The sequence below is a fragment of the Pleurodeles waltl genome, chromosome 12, assembly GCF_031143425.1.
Source record: "Pleurodeles waltl isolate 20211129_DDA chromosome 12, aPleWal1.hap1.20221129, whole genome shotgun sequence".
NCBI lineage: Eukaryota > Metazoa > Chordata > Amphibia > Caudata > Salamandridae > Pleurodeles > Pleurodeles waltl.
This window is the reverse complement of record NC_090451.1, coordinates 494,483,803-494,502,362: the sequence shown is the minus strand read 5'-3', so window position 1 is coordinate 494,502,362 and position 18,560 is coordinate 494,483,803. Positions and strand designations below refer to the sequence as shown.

The 18,560-nt window shown below is 42.8% G+C and overlaps 1 protein-coding gene across 1 annotated transcript in view; it reads left to right on the top strand.

Moving 5' to 3' along the window:
• The window catches only part of CDH16 (cadherin 16), an 841,291-nt gene that overhangs the window by 552,513 nt on the left and 270,218 nt on the right, over positions 1–18,560 (top strand). The window contains exons 14-15 of the mRNA XM_069217207.1: positions 2,387–2,626; positions 2,748–2,864. Coding sequence (XP_069073308.1) covers positions 2,387–2,626; positions 2,748–2,864 — 357 coding nt within the window. The remainder of the gene's footprint in view (positions 1–2,386; positions 2,627–2,747; positions 2,865–18,560) is intronic.

Genomic DNA, 18,560 nt, shown 5'->3' with positions numbered 1-18,560 from the left:
TTTGTGTAGATATAACTTGTGTATATATATTACCTTCTTACTGAGGGTACTCACTGAGATACTTTTGGCATATTGTCATAAAAATAAAGTAACTTTATTTTTAGTAACTCTGTGTATTGTGTTCTCTTGTGATATTGTGCATATGATATAAGTGGTATAGTAGGAGCTTTACATGTCTCCTAGTTCAGCCTAAGCTGGTTTGCCATAGCTACCTTCTATGCCTAAGCTGCTAGAAACACCTCTTCTACACTAATAAGGGATAACTGGACGTGGCACAAGGTGTAAGTACCTCTGGTACCCACTACAAGCCAGGCCAGCCTCATACACTGCCTCTCTTTGCAGTGCTCTTTCCTCGGCTTGAGCTGTTGCCAGGGCCTGGTGGCATCAAGTGCAGTCACGCAGTCAGGGAGAAAACACACCAGTAGTGTTGGTAGCAGCAAGTTAACGGGTGAGGGGAGGTGGGGGGCACTCACAGTGTTGCAGAGCCGCAGCTCGTCAGCCACACGCCGCCCCAGTAGCTGCACTCACCCATGATGCTATCAGCTCTGTTTGGTCTCCCGGCCACTCGGGACCCCTCACATAGTCCGGTCTGCAGTGCAAAGTAGAGATGCCCAGCCACAAGTCACGCCCCCACTCAGACCAGAGTGACGATGTTTGCACAAATCAGTGGGCTGTTCCTTGTGTCCAGGCTGCTGCGAAGTCAGGTAGGCCTGGTCGGCATGTTTGCCGGTGAGTTTGCGGCCTGAGGGCTATCCCAGAGCTTAGGGGGATGCCCTGGATCTCTCATCAGTAGTAGTGCCCCAGGCCCTTCCGACTACCTGTGTCTGCCGTGCTGAGTGTGGATGGTGCCCAGTGTGGGGGATTAAGCAGTAGTTATTGCGGGCTGATGCAGAGCTGGTAGTCTACATGTCTGCCATCATGGCCAGCTAGCCATGCTCCTTGGGAGACTTCTCATTGAAGGACAGATTCACAAAAGTTTCATGGCACATTACTTTGCTTGAGAAAATCAAAATATATGCTTCTGATCACAAATTCAACTTACGACTAAGGAGAATTCACAACTACAGTGGAATTCTCACAGTCATAGGTTTAGCAGTAGGGGCTGGAAGAGGGAGACAGTAAAGGGAGTGCCAGGGAGGGAGTGGTGGCTATGGCCATTCTCAGCCTAGAAACATGCATAATTAGATTCAGAAAAAAGGTAGGAGTAAGTGTGTTTAAAATATGTGAAAAGCTACATGGTGCCCCATATTTCATAGGGTGGTATTTCTTCCCCTTGCCAAATATATTCTAGATGGCATTAATTTCCAATAAGGTAGGATGCATTAACTAATTAATGTAACCATTGACTGGTGGATTATATACCAGTCACAAATCTACAGGTTTAAAGTAAAGTATATTTTCAGATATTTCCATTTGCATGCGGTGGACGTTTGTGAATCACAAGAAAAAATAACTGTCTGAAATTCCTAAATGTAACTTCATGCCTTGCAAAATTACACCTTTCTTTGTGAGTCCTCTTCTCAGAAGACTTGGGGTCCCTGAAAAGTTGATGTTTATCCTTTGAAAGGATAGCCCTTACACTAGACATGATACACAACGTTTATGATTGCAGTCTTTGTGTATAGATTTATAGGTGAAATTATATTGTTATTTAATTCATAACTGATTAGCACAAAGTCCTGGGGAACCGAATTTTTCTGACACATTTGTGAAGTCACTCCCCTAAGGTCTCTTAATTAACCCTCACTGCAAGGTTCTACAACTTCTGTATTCGATCAAGCACTTTTATATATTGTTATGGCTTTCAAAAGAAGCCGGAAATTCACACTAGATTTAAAATCTGATACTTCACTGCTATGAAGGAGCAACAGTTGATAACAAAACTCCTCACCCACTATTGCTATGTCCTAAAGATCTTCCAGGCCAGACTGGACAGCCTATGTCAGGGCCTGTCATTGCAGCGCTTATTTGACTGAAAGCAGAAAGCACAGCTGTAGGAGAGGAAAGGAAGGAAGGCGTTGATTGTTGGGGGTGGATTAAGGATAGCAGGTAAGGTGTATTTGTTTCACATTTGAGTCAGGGGCTAGAGGGCATGTTATGTCTGGTTAACCATCACTCTTCAGGAATGTTTTTAACCATTAGTGATAACATGAGCAATCTTTTCCAACATTCTGGTATACAAGTCAATTTTATTTACCTTACTTGAAAAACATTTTTATATAAATGGCAGAGACGTAGAATACATTTGCAAAGAAATAATGGGGTGAACGTAGCTTTTTTTTTTCAATTTCGTCAAGCATGTTAAAGACGTTTTCACTCTTTTTGAAAGTCCTAATACAAATAAAAATGTCAAAAGAAATATTTACCACTGTGTCTTCATTTGCAGCCAGCCCATCCATATCGGCAACGGCAGAAGTGGTGATTCATATCCTGGATGTCAATGACAACCTCCCGGTTTTGGTTGGCGATTATTCTAGAAAATATCTGTGCACCCCACAGAGGGATAAGCAGTCCATCACTATTAGCGCCTTTGACCATGACTCGGTGGAACACAGCATCCCTTTCATTTTCTCCCTAGCCAATGATCAGTTAATTCAAAATAATTGGAGACTTAGCTCCATCAATGGTATGTATCCAAGAAAGATCCTCAAAGTTTTTTCCCCCTATCTTTGAATTGCTTAACTTACTTTGAAACTCATCTTATAGACTGCTCTTCTCACTTTTGTTCTTTCTCAAAATTTTCCTAGATACTCATGCTTCACTTACAATGGGAAACACTTGGCTGGAACCAAAAGTACATATTGTACCTTTAATCATCACAGACAGTGGAAAACCATCTCAAAAGCAGAGTATTCGCCTTCCAGGTAGGAAGACATTTGCTAGGTCAAGAAGAACGGCTGTAGGAAAATTACATGATGATAAGGGTTCTTGATCAGGAGTTCTTGGATTTTTTAAATAAAATTAAAGTGCTTAGTATAATTGAGGAGAGGATCTATCTACTGCCACACGTAAGAGGCATTGAGAAACAGCCACTTTGACATAAAAAATGGCGTGGTGGTGGTGCACAGAATTAAATTCTAACTGTTTATTTGTTTCGTTCTGGTTTCTCTTATCTGCACTAATATCTGCCTGAATAGTTCCACTTGCTTTGAAGAATCTTGATTAATTACAGTTAAATATTTACTTTAGCTGATTGCCTTTCAATGGAGCTAAATCAGTGGCGTACCTCTTCATTGATGGTCAAAGAATGGGAGTTGACTAATCCCAGCTTTGTGGTGGGCAGCTTGTTATTTCAGAATAACCCACCTCAAATATGCTGTAGATCTTAATTTTGAAAAATGTCATAAGTTGCACTGATTCAATCAAACTCATCTGACATATCAACCTTGGAGAACCCACAAATCTCAAAGCAAACAGTGATACTGATATAATTTAGAAAATACATTATTTCCCTTTCTTAAACATAACGCAGTGTAACACAGCACGATGTAGAACAACTCAAGTCACATAAACCAATAATTACTTTTGTAAATGTCAGTATCATTGTCTTCAGAGACTGGGAGCTGCAAGGAGAGAAGGTAAGTGGCCTGGATAGAAGGCATACTGTTCTACAGCAATGTTCACGTTTTAATAGCATGTGCATCGGAGTCTTTGGAAGGTTTTCCCAGACATTTTTATTCCTAATAATTAATGGGGAAGTGGGACACCCCACCTCTTTATCCATCGCTTCCTGCTTGGGTGGCCCTGGGGGTACATGAGAGAACTGTAAGCTGGGCAGACACACTCAAGTTTTAGCCTTCCGTAGGACTCCTCTGGTAGGTGCCAGAGAGGGCAGACAACACAGTTTTGGGACTGTTAAGTCTGTTGGAAAATGATGCCCCATACCTTGTCTGGAGTGACTGCCAGGTTGTAAGCAGGATTAGGCGGGCACTGGGCATTGGTCATATATCACTTAAAATGAGTTCAACAGCCAGTGCAGTGACTAGCAGGAAGATTGTTTTGCAAAGAGTTATACAAAGTTGCAAAATATTAGGGCTTGAAACCTTGCTCACCCCTAGGACGCAAAGCAACAGGGTTAGGTTGTAAAGAGAGAATTGATTAGGTTTGGTCCTTGGATGCACCACAGTGGGATGCGTTCAGGGACAACTTAAGGATTTTGGGAGCCCAAGGACGTATATATTTTGGGGGGCTCTGTTCAGAACAGATTACAATTTATGATCCAATTTCAGCTTTTTCATGCCCTCTTTGGCTAGGTCACTGACAGTGGACAGGCGCACTCACCCAAATTCTCAAAAATTATGTGACATCGAATATTCAGGGAAAGTGACATGTTTTCAGCCTTGTAACACAGCAGCAGCTCACTAATAATAATGCAAATGTGAGAGAGTAAAATTACATTCTTGCCTAAAAAATATACTCAATCATATTTCCACCACAGATACATCACCTGGCAAAACTTTGGAATTTAAACTACTTTCAAAGGTAAAAAATAAAGAATATAAAGCCTGTATAAAATAATTAGGAAATTATTAATCCAAAAGTATCAGTGGCCAGCACATTGATGTCTACAGTGAGAAACACAAACTGTAATATTTTTCTCTCAGTAATTAAAAATAGCTCAATAAAAAACGTTCTCAAATTACATAATTTACAGATCTAAAAATTTCACGTGAACTGACTTATAAAACCACAAATAAGGGTCTCTCAAGAGCTGCGCCGAAGATAGCCACCTACTAGGGAGGCTCCACAGGCCAGGATATTAACCCAGCATTAATCTTGCCATTCTGTTTTGGCTGTGGGTGCCCCTCGGTGGGACTGCCCCCGGGCTGTTTGGCAACCCTAGGGAATCGGAATTGTTTCCTCAGAGTTGCTGGCCAATGCAGATCCGCGCCACAGCTGATGAGGTGATGGCTGCAGAGTGCAGCCTGGGATAGCTGTGGCTGGGCAATTGGCTGAACGAGCACTGTTGGAGGCTGGCAAAGGCTACAGAATCTTGCTGAATAGGGGCCCGCAATATGGCCACCCCTCCTCAGGATGAGTACTTTGGAGTTTTTCTGGGACCCAGCTGCTCTAACGCGAGGAGGCGGCTCGCCGAATGGCGAGGGTGCGAGTGTCTCTGCAGTGGGCCCACAAAGATTGAACCAAGAGTGGGTGGTGTTCTCCATGATAGGGTGCCTACCTCATTGACCAGCAACAATGCAGAATGCCCACTGCCTGCCCAGAACAATACGGAGGATCACTGGTGTGGCTGCTGGGAGACACGAGAGACAGAGAAGGCACGCCCCCCTGTGCAGTCCTGATGTACTGAGGAGCCAAGGCCACTTCAGCTGTTTGCTTTGGCGGTCATTCCTTGCTACTGCTGCCTAACATCAACCCATCAGCCCATTAACCACCATCCATTCTTGGTGATTACCGCCTGCCAACCTGGGCCCATAAGACTGAGAAATGATCCAGCTAGGAACTCCCTGGACGACAACCCGGGGCACTGCTCCTGAGCTGGAGGTGTAGTTCTCTGCCTTATGTTGTGCTTTTTTGAGGGCCCATATCTGAGGATCCGGGTCTGCATCCCCCCCCCCAATTACCTGGGGTGATTTGAGACTGGTGCCTTCTGCAACACAGTGACAAGGAGCAGCTTCCTCTCTCCATGATCACCGCCTGCCAACCCGGGCCCATAAGACTGAGAAATGACCCAGCCACGAACTTCCTGAACGACAACCCTGGGCACCACTCCTGAGCTGGAGGTGTTGTCCTCTGCCTTACGTTATGCTTTTTTCTGAGGATCTGGGTCTGCTCCTCCTCCCCACCTCCCAAGAACCTGGGGTGACGTGAGACTGGTGCATTCTGCAACACAGTGACAAGGAGGAGCTTCCTCAACCCCGACATGTGGGTTCCTTCTGGGACTACCGACTGGTGCCTACTGAACTTTCCCCTGCTCTCCATCGCCTGGAAACTACATGCTATAGCCTAAATGCACCCCAGGCATTCTTGCACTACACCCAGATAACAGCCCTGAATTTTAAATCTAATGGCCTGTCGCACCTTGCTCACTTGGTGGTGCAGAAGAGGCTGGAGGCACGGGGAAGCATGATCAAAACAGTCCAAGATCATCTTTAAGGCAAAGACGCCTTCCAGGTGGGCGGTTTTAGAGGTGGGTAATGCCCAGCTGGGTGGAGAACCCCCAGCGCAGACCCAGACCCTCATATGAAAACTTTATTCGCTGAGGTGCGACAGAGCTTGCACACTGTAGATTAAAAAATGGATACCCTCATCAACAAACTGGATTGCATGAAAGCTAAGCTAGGAAAGCATGATGATCGCCTGGGTCAGCTAGAACAGGTGTCTGTTATATCTGGGTATGCACGAGCGGGTTCCGTGAGCTCGAGCGCTTTGCTGGAGTCCGTGCACGCTCGTGCTATGAAAAGAATGTTGGTTTTCGAAAGCGGCGAGCAGTTGCAGAATTGGCAATGTGACACCGCTCGAGTAGGTCGATTAAAGGATATCTTTGTGAAGCTACCCAGACTCCTGTGAGCTTACTTTTACTACATTGTTTGGCGACGAGCGGAGAGCAGACGTTTTGATCTACCGAGCGGCGAGGTATGCTATCTGTGCATGCCGATGTTGAGCATGGCGCGTTGAGGCAGGAGACCCGTTTCCCAGGCAGGAACAACGTGTGGAGGAGATGCCTCGTTTCTGGAGATTGGGGCGTAGCTTGAAAGATACGGAGGTGGTGCCTGGTCGTTTACTTGAAATTTAAAGGGGAAGTTACCTTTAAAGCTGCCGGTGTTTCTGGATTTAAAGGGGAGTAATGGCCTTAAAGTGACAGCGTCTTTTCTTCTTCTGGAGATGCCTTGATAAACGCTATGCTTCATTCTTCTTGCACTTTCAACAATCCCAAGAGTGGGTGCACATTGTTGCCTTGTACAGTGATGTGCACACTTACAGCGTGCACACAGTTCTTCAAGTGAAGGAGTCAACAACTGTGGATATTTGCAGAATTCTCCTCACGGTAACGTGCACATCTTAGTCTTCTGGGATCAGCAGTGAGTGCCATTTGTCGCACATACGGTGATGTGTACACCTTAACGTTTATTGTGCCTCTGGGGTTTACACGCTGCTGCAGAGCCTTTATGTTGTGAAGTGTGGGCTCGAATTTGAGCTTGAGTCATGGAGCATGTTTCAATTACTGCACCACCTTGTTTTCTTCCACATCAAGGTACACCTGCGATCCAGTGGGAAGACTGGAGAGACATGTTTGACAATTATTTGTTGGCATTGGACAGTGAAGCGTTTACTGCTGTGGGTAAAAAAACAATTTTATTAAACTGTTTGGGTTCGGAAGCGCAGATACTTTTTAAGTATATTCCAGTGGCTACAAACAATGGGGCACGCATTACTGATGAGTACAGGGAATCCAGATTAAGATTGAGTAATAGGTTTGCTAAGGAAACTAATGTGGTCTTAGCAAGGTATAAGTTCTATACCCAACCACTGAGGGTGGGGGAGTCAATTGACGAATTTGTGTCCAGATTGAGGGAGTTGTCTGTGAAATGCCATTTTGGAGAGATGTGTGAGGAAATGATTAGGGATCAATTAGTGGTTCAGTGCAAGAGCAGGAAGATTCAAAAAAGGCTGTGGGCTGTAAAGGATCCCAGTTTAAAAGATGCGGTTAACCTGGCCAAAGCTGAAGAAGAGTCAGACTTATGCATGAAAGAAATGGGAAGGTATGGTAATGGTGGTAGGGAGCAACAAATATCGCAGGAAGTTGTAGGAGATGTGGAAACCAAAGGTAGTGGTGTGGCTGCAGTGGAAAAAAAACACAAGAGATTCAGAAAATTCAGAGAATAAATGTGAACAAGAAGAGGTGTAACAGATGTGGTAGTAGTTCACACAATAGTGAATTTAAGGGGTGTTTTGCTTTGGGTAAGAAGTGTAGGAGGTGTGGGCGTACAGGTCATTATGCGCGGATGTGTGTTGAGTGGCCTAAGCCGAAAGGTGTGGTGCCGTGTGAAGATAGATGTGAGATGATGTATCGCATACTTATCTTAGGTGAGGATGACAAAGTCAACCGTGACAAGACAGAAAGTAGGCCCAAAGCGTGGTTCACTGTTGAAAGAGTGAGTGTTGAGTTGATGGTGGATACCGGATCAAAACACAATTATCCCCAAGGATATTTTTATGAAGAATTGGCCGCAGCTTGAGTTGATGGCTAAAGATATCTGTCCTGGGGGTTACCAAGGGGAAGAGATTGAGATCTTGGGTTTCTTTTCAACCGTTATTAGCTTCAAAACAAGAGAAACCTTTGGTAAAGTGTATGTGGCCGAGTCTGGACCACCAATATTGGGTTGGATGCACCAGTATGACTTGAATATAATTGTAAATCCTAGAAGTAATGAACAAATATTGATTGTTGATGATGTGGATGTCAGTGTCATTCTTGAGGAAGTAAGGGAGATGTTCCGAGAAGAGTTGGGAGAGTTAAAGGGTTATGTGCATAAAATTCGTATGAAGCCGGGAGGGAGCTGTTGCAGTGAAACATAAGGTGAGTAAGGTACCTATTGTTGTTAGGGAGGAGGTAAGCAAGTTGTTATAGGATATGTTAAAAGAGGGGGGTTATTGAATCTGTTGAAGCTCCCGAATGGGTTTCTCCAGTGGTCATCACAAAAAATCAAATAGCCAGTTAAGATTTTGTGTGGACCTCCGCTGCATCAATCAGAACATTGTGACGGATAACTTGCCTCTACCAAACATCAATGAACTCATTATGTTACTTAATGGAGGACATTGTTTTTCCAAATTGGATCTCAAGACTGCCTATCATCAAATACGGCTACATCATAATTTGCGCGATGTTACCGCATTCATCACTATGGATGGTACCTTCCGCTTTGTCAGAATGCCCTTTGGGTTATCATCTGCTGCAAGTGTCTTTCAGTGTATGATCTCACTTGTATTCGAGGGTTTCAACAACGTTTTATTTTTTCAGGATGACATTTTAGTTTTTGCGTTAACTATTGTGGAACATAATCAGATTTTGAGAAAGGTGTTAAAAAAACTTTTGGAGGTGGGGCTTACACTAAGGAAGGAGAAGTGTGTTTTCTTCACTAAAAAGATCGAATATTTGGGACACACCATTTCGGGAAAATTAGTAAAACCTAAAAAACATTTGTTGGAAGCCATCAAACTCTCTCTATGTCCAAAGATCAAAGATGAATTGAGGTTCTTTATGGGTCTCATAGAGTACTACTCAAAATTAGTTGAGAACTTTGCTGACAAAACAGAAGGGTTGAGAGTGTTATTGCGCAAAGGTTGCAATTTTGTGTGGTCAGATGTACAGCAGGAATGTTTTACCCTTTGAAACATCTTCTCCTACCATTCTTACTGTGGATGCTAGTGTCTCTGGAGTGGGTTCGGTTTTGTCTCAAATTCACCAAGTTGTGGAGAGGACGGTGGCTTTTGCTTCGCACTCTCTCACTGAAAGTGAGAGGAACTACTCGGTCATTGAGCAGGAGGCTTTAGCGGCTGCTTGGTCAGTGGAATATTTCAGGACATTTTTGTGGGGCATTTGTTTCAAGTTAAGAACTGACCACAAGCCTTTAGTTAAGGTGTTATCAGCAGATGGTGCTGGCAAGGGTTCTGCAAGATTGGCCAGATTGGCAGCTCGTTTACAGTATGTGTACAGTGTTTAATACATTCAGGGATGGAGAAAAGTACAGGCTGATGCTCTCTCACAGCTGGCGATGGATTGGAAATTGGTTGATGGTGAGGCACTGCTAATGAAGGGAGAAGATGGAGAGGTAGCATGGGTGGAGGATATAGTGCAACATGGTGTGGGTGCTTTCTCTAAAGAAGAGTGGTTGCAAGGGATGATGGATGATTCCGTACTGCAGGATGTGAGTAAAATGATTGTTGATGGAGGAAGGAGAGAGAGCGCTGTGGCGGTATCTGTGAGTCACTATATCAAGGTTTTGGATGAGCTGTCATTGGAGGATGGAGGTGTGATGATGAGGGGCGATAGATTTGTGCCTCCAAAAAGTTACAAAGGAAAATTATACATTAGGCACATGAAGGACATTTAGGACAAACGATGACTCAAAGAAGAGTTAAGGAAAACCTTTGGTGGCCTGGTGTTGAAATGCAAACCGCTCAGTGGGTGGAAGAGTGTGTTCAGTGTAAGGAGAGTGAAAAGAGGCTAAAACTGGGCAAAAAGTCTTTGATAGGTCATATTGAAGATCCCGATGAAGCATGGCATACTGTCTGTATGGACTTTATTTGGCCACTGCCTGGGGTAGGTCAAGATAGAAGGTTTGCTTTAGGCCTGGTGGATGTGTTTTGTAAATGGATGGAGGTTGAACTTATGAGGGAAGTGTCAACAAAGAGTACTATTTCTTTTTTAAAGGTACTGTTTCTGAGGGAAGGTTGTCCGCATACCCTCATTACTGACAATGGTACGCAGTTGACGTCCCTTGAGATGAAGGAGTTTTTGCTAACTTATGGTATCACTCACAGACGCACTGCACTTTATTACCCTCAAGCCAATGGCATTGTTGAGCATATAAATCGAATGGTCAAAGGTACAATCCAGTTGGCGGTGCAGGGAAACCAAAACGTCGGTTCAGCTGTGCAAGAGGCGATTTAGGCTAATCGTACCACGCAGTTGAGAGACAAGGGAAAAACACCATTTGAGTTCATGAGGGGGCGGAAGGCCAGATCGAAGTTGGTTCCTGGTTGGTTGGAGGGTGATCGGACCAAGCTGGAAAATCATGGGGAGATCCCACAGTCAGGCAGATGTTCTGATATACAAGTTGGAGATTGGGTGAAAGTCAAAGATGGACGTAGTGGTGCAGGTTGGTCAAAGTTTCAGGGTCCTTCAGAGGTCAAACAAGTAAACAATTTTTATGTTGTTTTGACCAATGTCACTAAGTGGAAAAAACGGAGTGTGGCTTTATATCAGAAAGGTGGTGTTGGTGAAGGAAATATGAACGTCACTGATGATGATGAAGAATGCAGTGGGTTTATGCTATCTGAGGGAGGTGTTGAGAAACCAGGTTGTGATACTTCGCCAAGTTCTTCGCTCAATGGAAATGAGATGGATGATCTGGGCGAGCAATCTTGTGTGGAGAAAGAAGAAAATAAAATCGAGTTCAGAAGTGGAAGAGTGAGAAGACCACCCGCATCTTTGAATGATTATGTGAGGGACTTAAAAAAAAATGAAATCTTTCTTGAAGTGTATTTTTCTTTAAAAAAAAAAAAAACTTTGGTTTGCGGTATGTGTTAAGTTTATATTTTCTTTTAGGGAGAATTGTTTTATTATTCTTTTGTAAATTGTTTAGCTCTTGTATTCTTGTTGTTAAATGATGACGGTGGGGGATGGGTTATATCTGAATATGCACGAGCGGGTTCTGTGAGCTCGAGCGCTTTGCTGGAGTCCGCGCACGCTCGTGCTATGAAAAGAATGTTGGGTTTCGAAAGCAGCGAGCGGTTGCAGAATTGGCAGTGCAACACCGCTCGAGTAGGTCGATTAAAGGATATCTTTGTGAAGCTACCTAGACTCCTGCGAGCTTACTTTTACTACAGTGTCCTACACTGAGGATGCTGACATAATATATAATGAACAACTTCTACAAATGGGAAAGGTCCCTGATGTCATCAAGGCCAAGAATGAAGATTTAGAGGCCTGATCCTGAAGGATCCTGGCCTGCATGAGTCTACTGCCATGGGGAAAATTGAACTCGATCTCGAGGAGATACGTAAGTCCCTATTTGGTGAACATCTGACAGTCCACATCTCGGTGGAGCATGCTGATCCCTCGTTGAACCTTCGACCTCCGCTGGGAGCCCTGGCGTGCCCCGATTATTGCTGCCCTCTGCATTACCAGGATAGGGACACAATCCTGTGGCTATTGAGGGAGTCTAAAGAACTCAATTATCAGGGAAACAGGATCTTTTTCTACCCAGACTTCACACTGTCAGTCCAAAATGCATGTTGAGGATTTCTGCAGGCCAAGAGACTGCTTATGAGGGCTTCAGAAGCGGGCAGCCTTCCACGGGGACCAAAGGCCACACTAGTGGGCTGGACAAGTGCTTTTGTCCTGTGAGTATCCCTGCCACCTGTCCTCCACTGTGAAGGGAGACCCCGCCTGTCTCCTGAGATGTCCCCAGGGATGTATCCGGTTGGTTATATATATGTTATGCATTCTGGGGCTTGTATTGTTTCTTTGTTAAGAATCATGGGGTAGTATGGCTGTTCAACAAAGTAGGGCTGTTGAAATGGATAGGGTAGGATGAGATTTAGTTGTGTTATAATTATCTTTGTACACTTATCCACATACTCACATGTCAGTTGCTGCTTCTTTGATTCCTGCCACTGCCCCTGACTGTCCTTTGGTGTGGTCTTGTAGAAATAATGAGACCCCGCTTCACCAGGCCCAACGGAACTGGGCACAGTGTAGTATCCATGGCTAACATCACCTTGATATTGTGGAATATACGAGGGGTCTGTGATGTGCGCAGGTTTAGGCAACTGTTTGGTTATTTGCGATGCCATAAAATACATATTGCTTTCTTGCAAGAGCTGCACCTTACTGAGCAGTCCAGTGACAGGCTGCACACAGACCGGTTAAGGGAAGCACATGTGTTTATGTATTTGGCTTGCGCAGGGGTGGCAATAGTACCTAGGAAAGGCTGCGGTGGCACACACTTGTGGAGGGGAGGAATGCAGAAGGCTGCTATCTAATTTTGTGAGGTATCTTGGAAGGCAAAGCAATCACCTTAGTGTGTGTGTGTGTGTGTGTGTGTGTGGGTGTACAACCCTGATGTGGACAGCGCAGATTTCTTTCTGTCTCTGTAGCAAGGGGTGCTTGGACTAGGATGCTCCAAGACAATTTGGGGTGTGGATTTTAAATTTATTACGCTGTGATGAAAAGGACAAGACCCAAGTGGGGCGACATACTCAACCACACGCGGCTACGCAGATAACATTATATTTACTGACACAACCAGAAAAAAAGGAAAGAGAAAAAAATACAAGCTTAAATAATCCCTGCAGCATAGGCATCCAAACAACATAATTCAAAAATAAGATCCAAAAACTAAAATAAAAAATTAGTTTACAGGTATAAAAAAGATGCAAAAATAAAGTTCCATATCAAATCTAGTATGATCCTCCAAACTTCCTAAAATGTTTTTAAAAATACCTGTAATATAAAATATAGAAAAACATGTATATTAATCAGTGGACATTAAACAATTTCAACACATTTGTCATTAAAAAGAGCAAAACTGAAGATATTCTGCATGTGCAACATTAAAGTAGTATATTCTCCCATCCTCCTAAAACAATGATAAAAAACAACTGAAAAGTCTACAATTATCATACCACTGCAAACTCCAGCTTCATTATAACCCACATAAACACACATTAACCAATATCTAAACACCCATGTAAAATGCTGTGCTAATAAACAATTGAAAAAATCGGAATATTATTTGGTGTGGGTGCTACCCTCATTAAGAAACATTCACAATCCTTGCCATGGGAACCTTCAAAGTCACTAAATAGGCCTGAGCTCAACCCCCTGGTAGTTATGGCAGAAATCAGACAGGTTTAACAATAGGGCAATGTGTACAGTATTTATGCAATACCAAACCATTAATAAAGTCAACATGCAAAACAATGAAAATCCCCAAAATAGAGCAAAATTAACAAAATGACACCAAAATGGCAAAAAATCCAACATGAGAACCTGGAGATGTGACATTTTAAATATTTATGGAAAAATAGCTCCAAATTTCACAAAGCTCCTCTGATAGTCTGTGGCTGTGGTAGATCGAGACCTATATGCAGGAACATGGGTCGGACACACAAACTAGGTTTATCTTGGTCTAAAATGTTACCTTCTGACTTAGGCCCTGAGTTGAAGTTTGGTGGATAGAATACTCAGTGAAAAACATGACGGATATCCCGTCTGCCATATCACGTATGCACTATATCCTATGGCACTTGTCATAATGTTGAACAGGATACCCATCATGTTTGTGACATAGTAACCCATCCACCAAAGTCTAAAGCAGGCCCTTATTCCTTTAAGTCCCAATCCGCCTCAGGAGTACATTTCTAAAGTCCCCCAAGATCTCAGGGGAGGCACTTAGAAACTCATGGGGTGTCAGGTAGAGACCAACAGTGGGGGCAGCCCAGGTCCAGTTACATCTGGTCAGTTGGGTGCTTCCAGGAAATAACCCTTGGAGTCCACTTTGTTGTTAAAGGTTAAAGAGTGGGCAGGTCCAGTCCTTCAGTGCTCCTCTCAGGTCATGCAGCAAGCCAAGTCTTCCTCTGAGCTTCCTCAGTTATAGAAGAGGTTCTGAGGAGATTGAGTTGGGGTGCCACATTAATGCTTGACACTAGCTAGTAGGATGGAATGACTCATGAGCATGCCCTAACTAATGGGGTAAAAGTTCCAGAGCCCAATCTAATTATTTTTGCAGCAGTTCCTGTTTGCCCTACTACAAACAATCTAACAATGATCTTAATCCCAAAATTGAAGTTGGGGAATGCCTTCTACACTTGTGCAGGGCATGCATGCCTACCCAGAAGTGTGGCTAAGGAAATGAGCGGTCTCCTCCTCTGTGGTCACTCAAAACTGGTTCTAGGTGTAGCTCCTCATCCTGCCTGGCTGAAGTTGACAAAGGGTTGTATTATCCCGGTCTAACCTTGCATTTACTTGTGAAGGGGTAGATCTCTTTACAAGTTAGTAGTTATTTTGTCCACTCTAACTAGTCTTCCTGCAATGGGAAGAAAATACCTCCCCACACCCATGCAATTGTTCCTGCTCTGGGAGTAGTTTTCATGCCTCATTAATGTCCAGCACTTGGCTGGACAGCTGCTGGTTAGCTAATGTTAATTAGCCTCCAGGAACTTTATGCTGGGAAAAGGTAAACTTCTAAAAGTTACCTTTCTTAAATATTTATTAAAACTATGACTTCACAAATGAATTTGACTTTTAATAAAAATTAAAAATAGTCCTTGAATGACTTTTGTAGCCAGCCTTGTCAAAATGTACAGATTAAAGTTTATAATCTAGGCTTTGCCATTTTCTAATACTCCTCTACAGTCCTGCCAGTGAAAATAGTATTTAGAGCCCAGTTACTGGAGGAACATGACAATTTTTGTTTCACACATGTTTCACTTGTAAATATCAGGCACACTACCTCATGGACATAATGTATATTTAACTGTACTTATGGGTGATTTAATAATATTTAAAAGTAGGGATTACCACTTTTCAGAAAGGGGTATTTTGGAAGATGGCACAACAACTTTCTAGATTGCTGCAATCAAGTTTCACAAATGGTAGACTTGAAGCCTTATTTTCAGGCCCACACTGTGTATAGCACAATAGGTGCTGCAGCCCATTATTGGCATTTACCTTCTAGACCCTGGGCACCCTTTCTATACCATATACTAGGGACTTCTGTACCAAATACTAGAGGCAAGTTAAATTAGCCCATTGGGGGAAGCCAATTGAACCATTTTTAAAGTGAGAAGCATTGGCACATTGCTCCTGTTTAGGAGGGGTAAGTTGCACAGAGTTATACATGCATCAAAACAGATAGGGCACATATTGGAGGGGGCACAACTAAATGATTATCATTTCTTACAATTGCGAATTGCATTTTGGAGATCAGAAAAAGAAAAGCTAAATTGTAATGATGCTAAGACAGACCATTTTGGTACTACATTTATTAGATAAACAAGCTCTTAATGATAGCTTTAGTCTTACCCAAATGATGATGTGTAGTATTTGAAATACACACAGTAGCTCAGGTGACATTTTTAAGGTTCCTACTTTCTCCCATGGGAGGTTATAATCTATGGAATCAAATATGGCTCTAAAGTCCACAAAACAGCTAAATTAAGAGTCTGTTTTACAAAAAGGTTGCTTAGCTGTCTCTCTTAAAACATAAGATTGACTGACCCATGTTGGAGCTAGTCCGTATATTATGCAGTTAGGTCCAAGATGTTCCCTTCCTGTTGAATGCCCAATTTAGAGAAGAAAATTGAGTGGGTACTCGAAAATCAAGGGGTATGGGCCATAAACCCTTTCGTGAAATAGTCCAACACAAGTAGCAAGATGAGAACCCACATTCATCAACTGTGTCAAGGTTGTCTTTAATTAGAGCTTCATAATTCCAGTTGAAAACAAATAACATAAAATGCGTCGAATGACGAGAAATGTGATAAAACAAATCCAATCAATCCAAAGAACATTAGGTAGATTACAACAGCCGACACATGTTTCGCCCCCTATGGTAGTTTCACCTGGGGCTTTTTCAAGGCTGAAAACAAATTTAGAGAAAATTCACAGAGGTCACTAATAGACCTATCGACTCTCATATATTTCAGATTGGTGCGCATGCAAAAGGATCATGCAAGTCTGTGATCATATTCTGTGTCTAAATCTCGCAGAATTGTTGTGAAGAACGGATCTATTGAATAGCCCGCTGGTAAAGTTGGTGTGAAAGTAGACTTAATAGGCAGATCAAATGGTTTGTATGTTGAGGTTTCCAAACCTAGTTCCTGCAATATGTCATCCACTGTTTGATCTTGCTCTTCAATATTGGAAAGGTTACTTAGTAGGCATATTGCTTCTAAATCTTTTACTGTAAGTTCACCTGGACTTGTTGGTAAGTGAGTTGCAGATCTGTCACAAAGTGCTGTTGAGAAAAAGGCTTTGAGTTTAAGTTTCCGAGTGAATTTAAAGAGATCTATTTTAGTCTGGACTAAGTCCCAGTTGTTTGTTGGGCAAAAAGATAGTCCCATGTTCAGTATTTCAATTTGAGCATTTGATAATGTAATGTCAGATAAGTTGACAATCAAGTCTTGGTTTGTTTGCGATGTCTTGCTTCCTTGCTTCGTGCTCTTGTCTGTATATCTGTTTGCTTGGGCACTTTTGCATGCTCACCAATCTGAAATATATGAAAGTCGATAGGTCTATTAGTGACCTCTGTGAATTTTCTCTAAATCTGTTTTCAGCCTTGAAAAAGCCCCAGGTGAAACTACCATAGGGGGCGAAACATGTGTCGGCTGTTGTAATCTACCTAATGTTCTTTGGATTGATTGGATTTGTTTTATCACATTTCTCGTCATTCAACGCATTTTATATTATTTGTTTTCAACTGGACTTATGAAGCTCTAATTAAAGATGATTTTCAGTTGATGAATGTGGGTTCTCATCTTCCTACTTGTGTTGGACCCATGTTGGAGCTGCTAGCCTGGAATACTGCTTCTTGTATTTGGATTATTTTCTTGACCTCTGGTCTGGTATACACTATTGACACAAATTTCAAAAACATACTTGAGTTCAAATCCATCACAGAAATTAATCTATATCACGATGAGACTCTCTTAGCTACTTTTAATAAAAAAAAGTTTAGAATTGTAACATGTCAAAATGATCAAATTATACTATATTTTATTATCCATCTACAAAAGGTCACAACTGTAGAGCCTACCAACCACTGTTAAGCTCAAATATAATCCCAGATAGGCTAATGGGGGAATTTGCCTAAAACAGCTTAATCTGTTTGTTATTCACTTTGATTTCTGGCTGCGTAATTGCTTGAAATAAGTGTAGGCCAATGTCATATATCTTGCTGTTTGCTTAAACTATCCCTTTCAATACTGCCCAATGTAGTCAATGTAATGTTTTTGAAAGAGACAGTCTTTATTTAGTGTTTGACCATTAGCACTGAAAATTGAACCACTCTGCTTTCTTATTAATTAAGCGTACTCAAACAGTACTGCTGCATACATGTATATTCGTTTGAAAACAGCTATTCAAACAATGAACTAAATGAGCAATACCATTACAGTTAAGAAGCCAATGAAAGGGTGGAGGACATTACATTTTATAAAGGATCTGTTTAATCTTCTAAACTAAAGACTTAGAATACCTAGTAAGTACATTTTGCATGTACTCAACAGAAAGGTCTAGTATCCAAACTGCTGTAGATTTTTTGTTTGTAAAAACTTAAGTTGAAGTGGGTAGTAATCCCTTTCTACCTCTTAACCAGTTAAAAGCTATCATTATGTATGATCAGATCAGACGTCACAGAGTCATAGGGACTTATTGCGAGTGTGGCAGTTCGAGGGCTGCCACACTCGCGTTGGCGGTCTGGACGGTCCAACTGCCCAATTATAACCCTGCAGGCGGACCCGCCAGGGGACCACCATCCCCACCGGAAACATGGTTCCTGATGGCATATTGGCATTCAGAGTTGTACTCGGCTAGGGCGGCGCTGAACTCATGCTGATTACAACTCCCCTCACTGCCAGCCTTTCCATGGTGATTTCACTGACAGAGAAAGGCTGGCAGTGAGGGTGTAGTGGGGGCCACAGCTGGGCCCCTGTAGTGCCCATGCCCCCTTTGCCCAGCACCGTCGGTATGCGCACTGTCTGCTTTGCAGACAGTGAGCATTTCAAGGGTGCTGGTCAGCTACCTCTGTGCTCCGAGATAGCACTCAACTCCTTTAAGGGAGCCGAGTCCTATCTTGTGGCACTGTTCC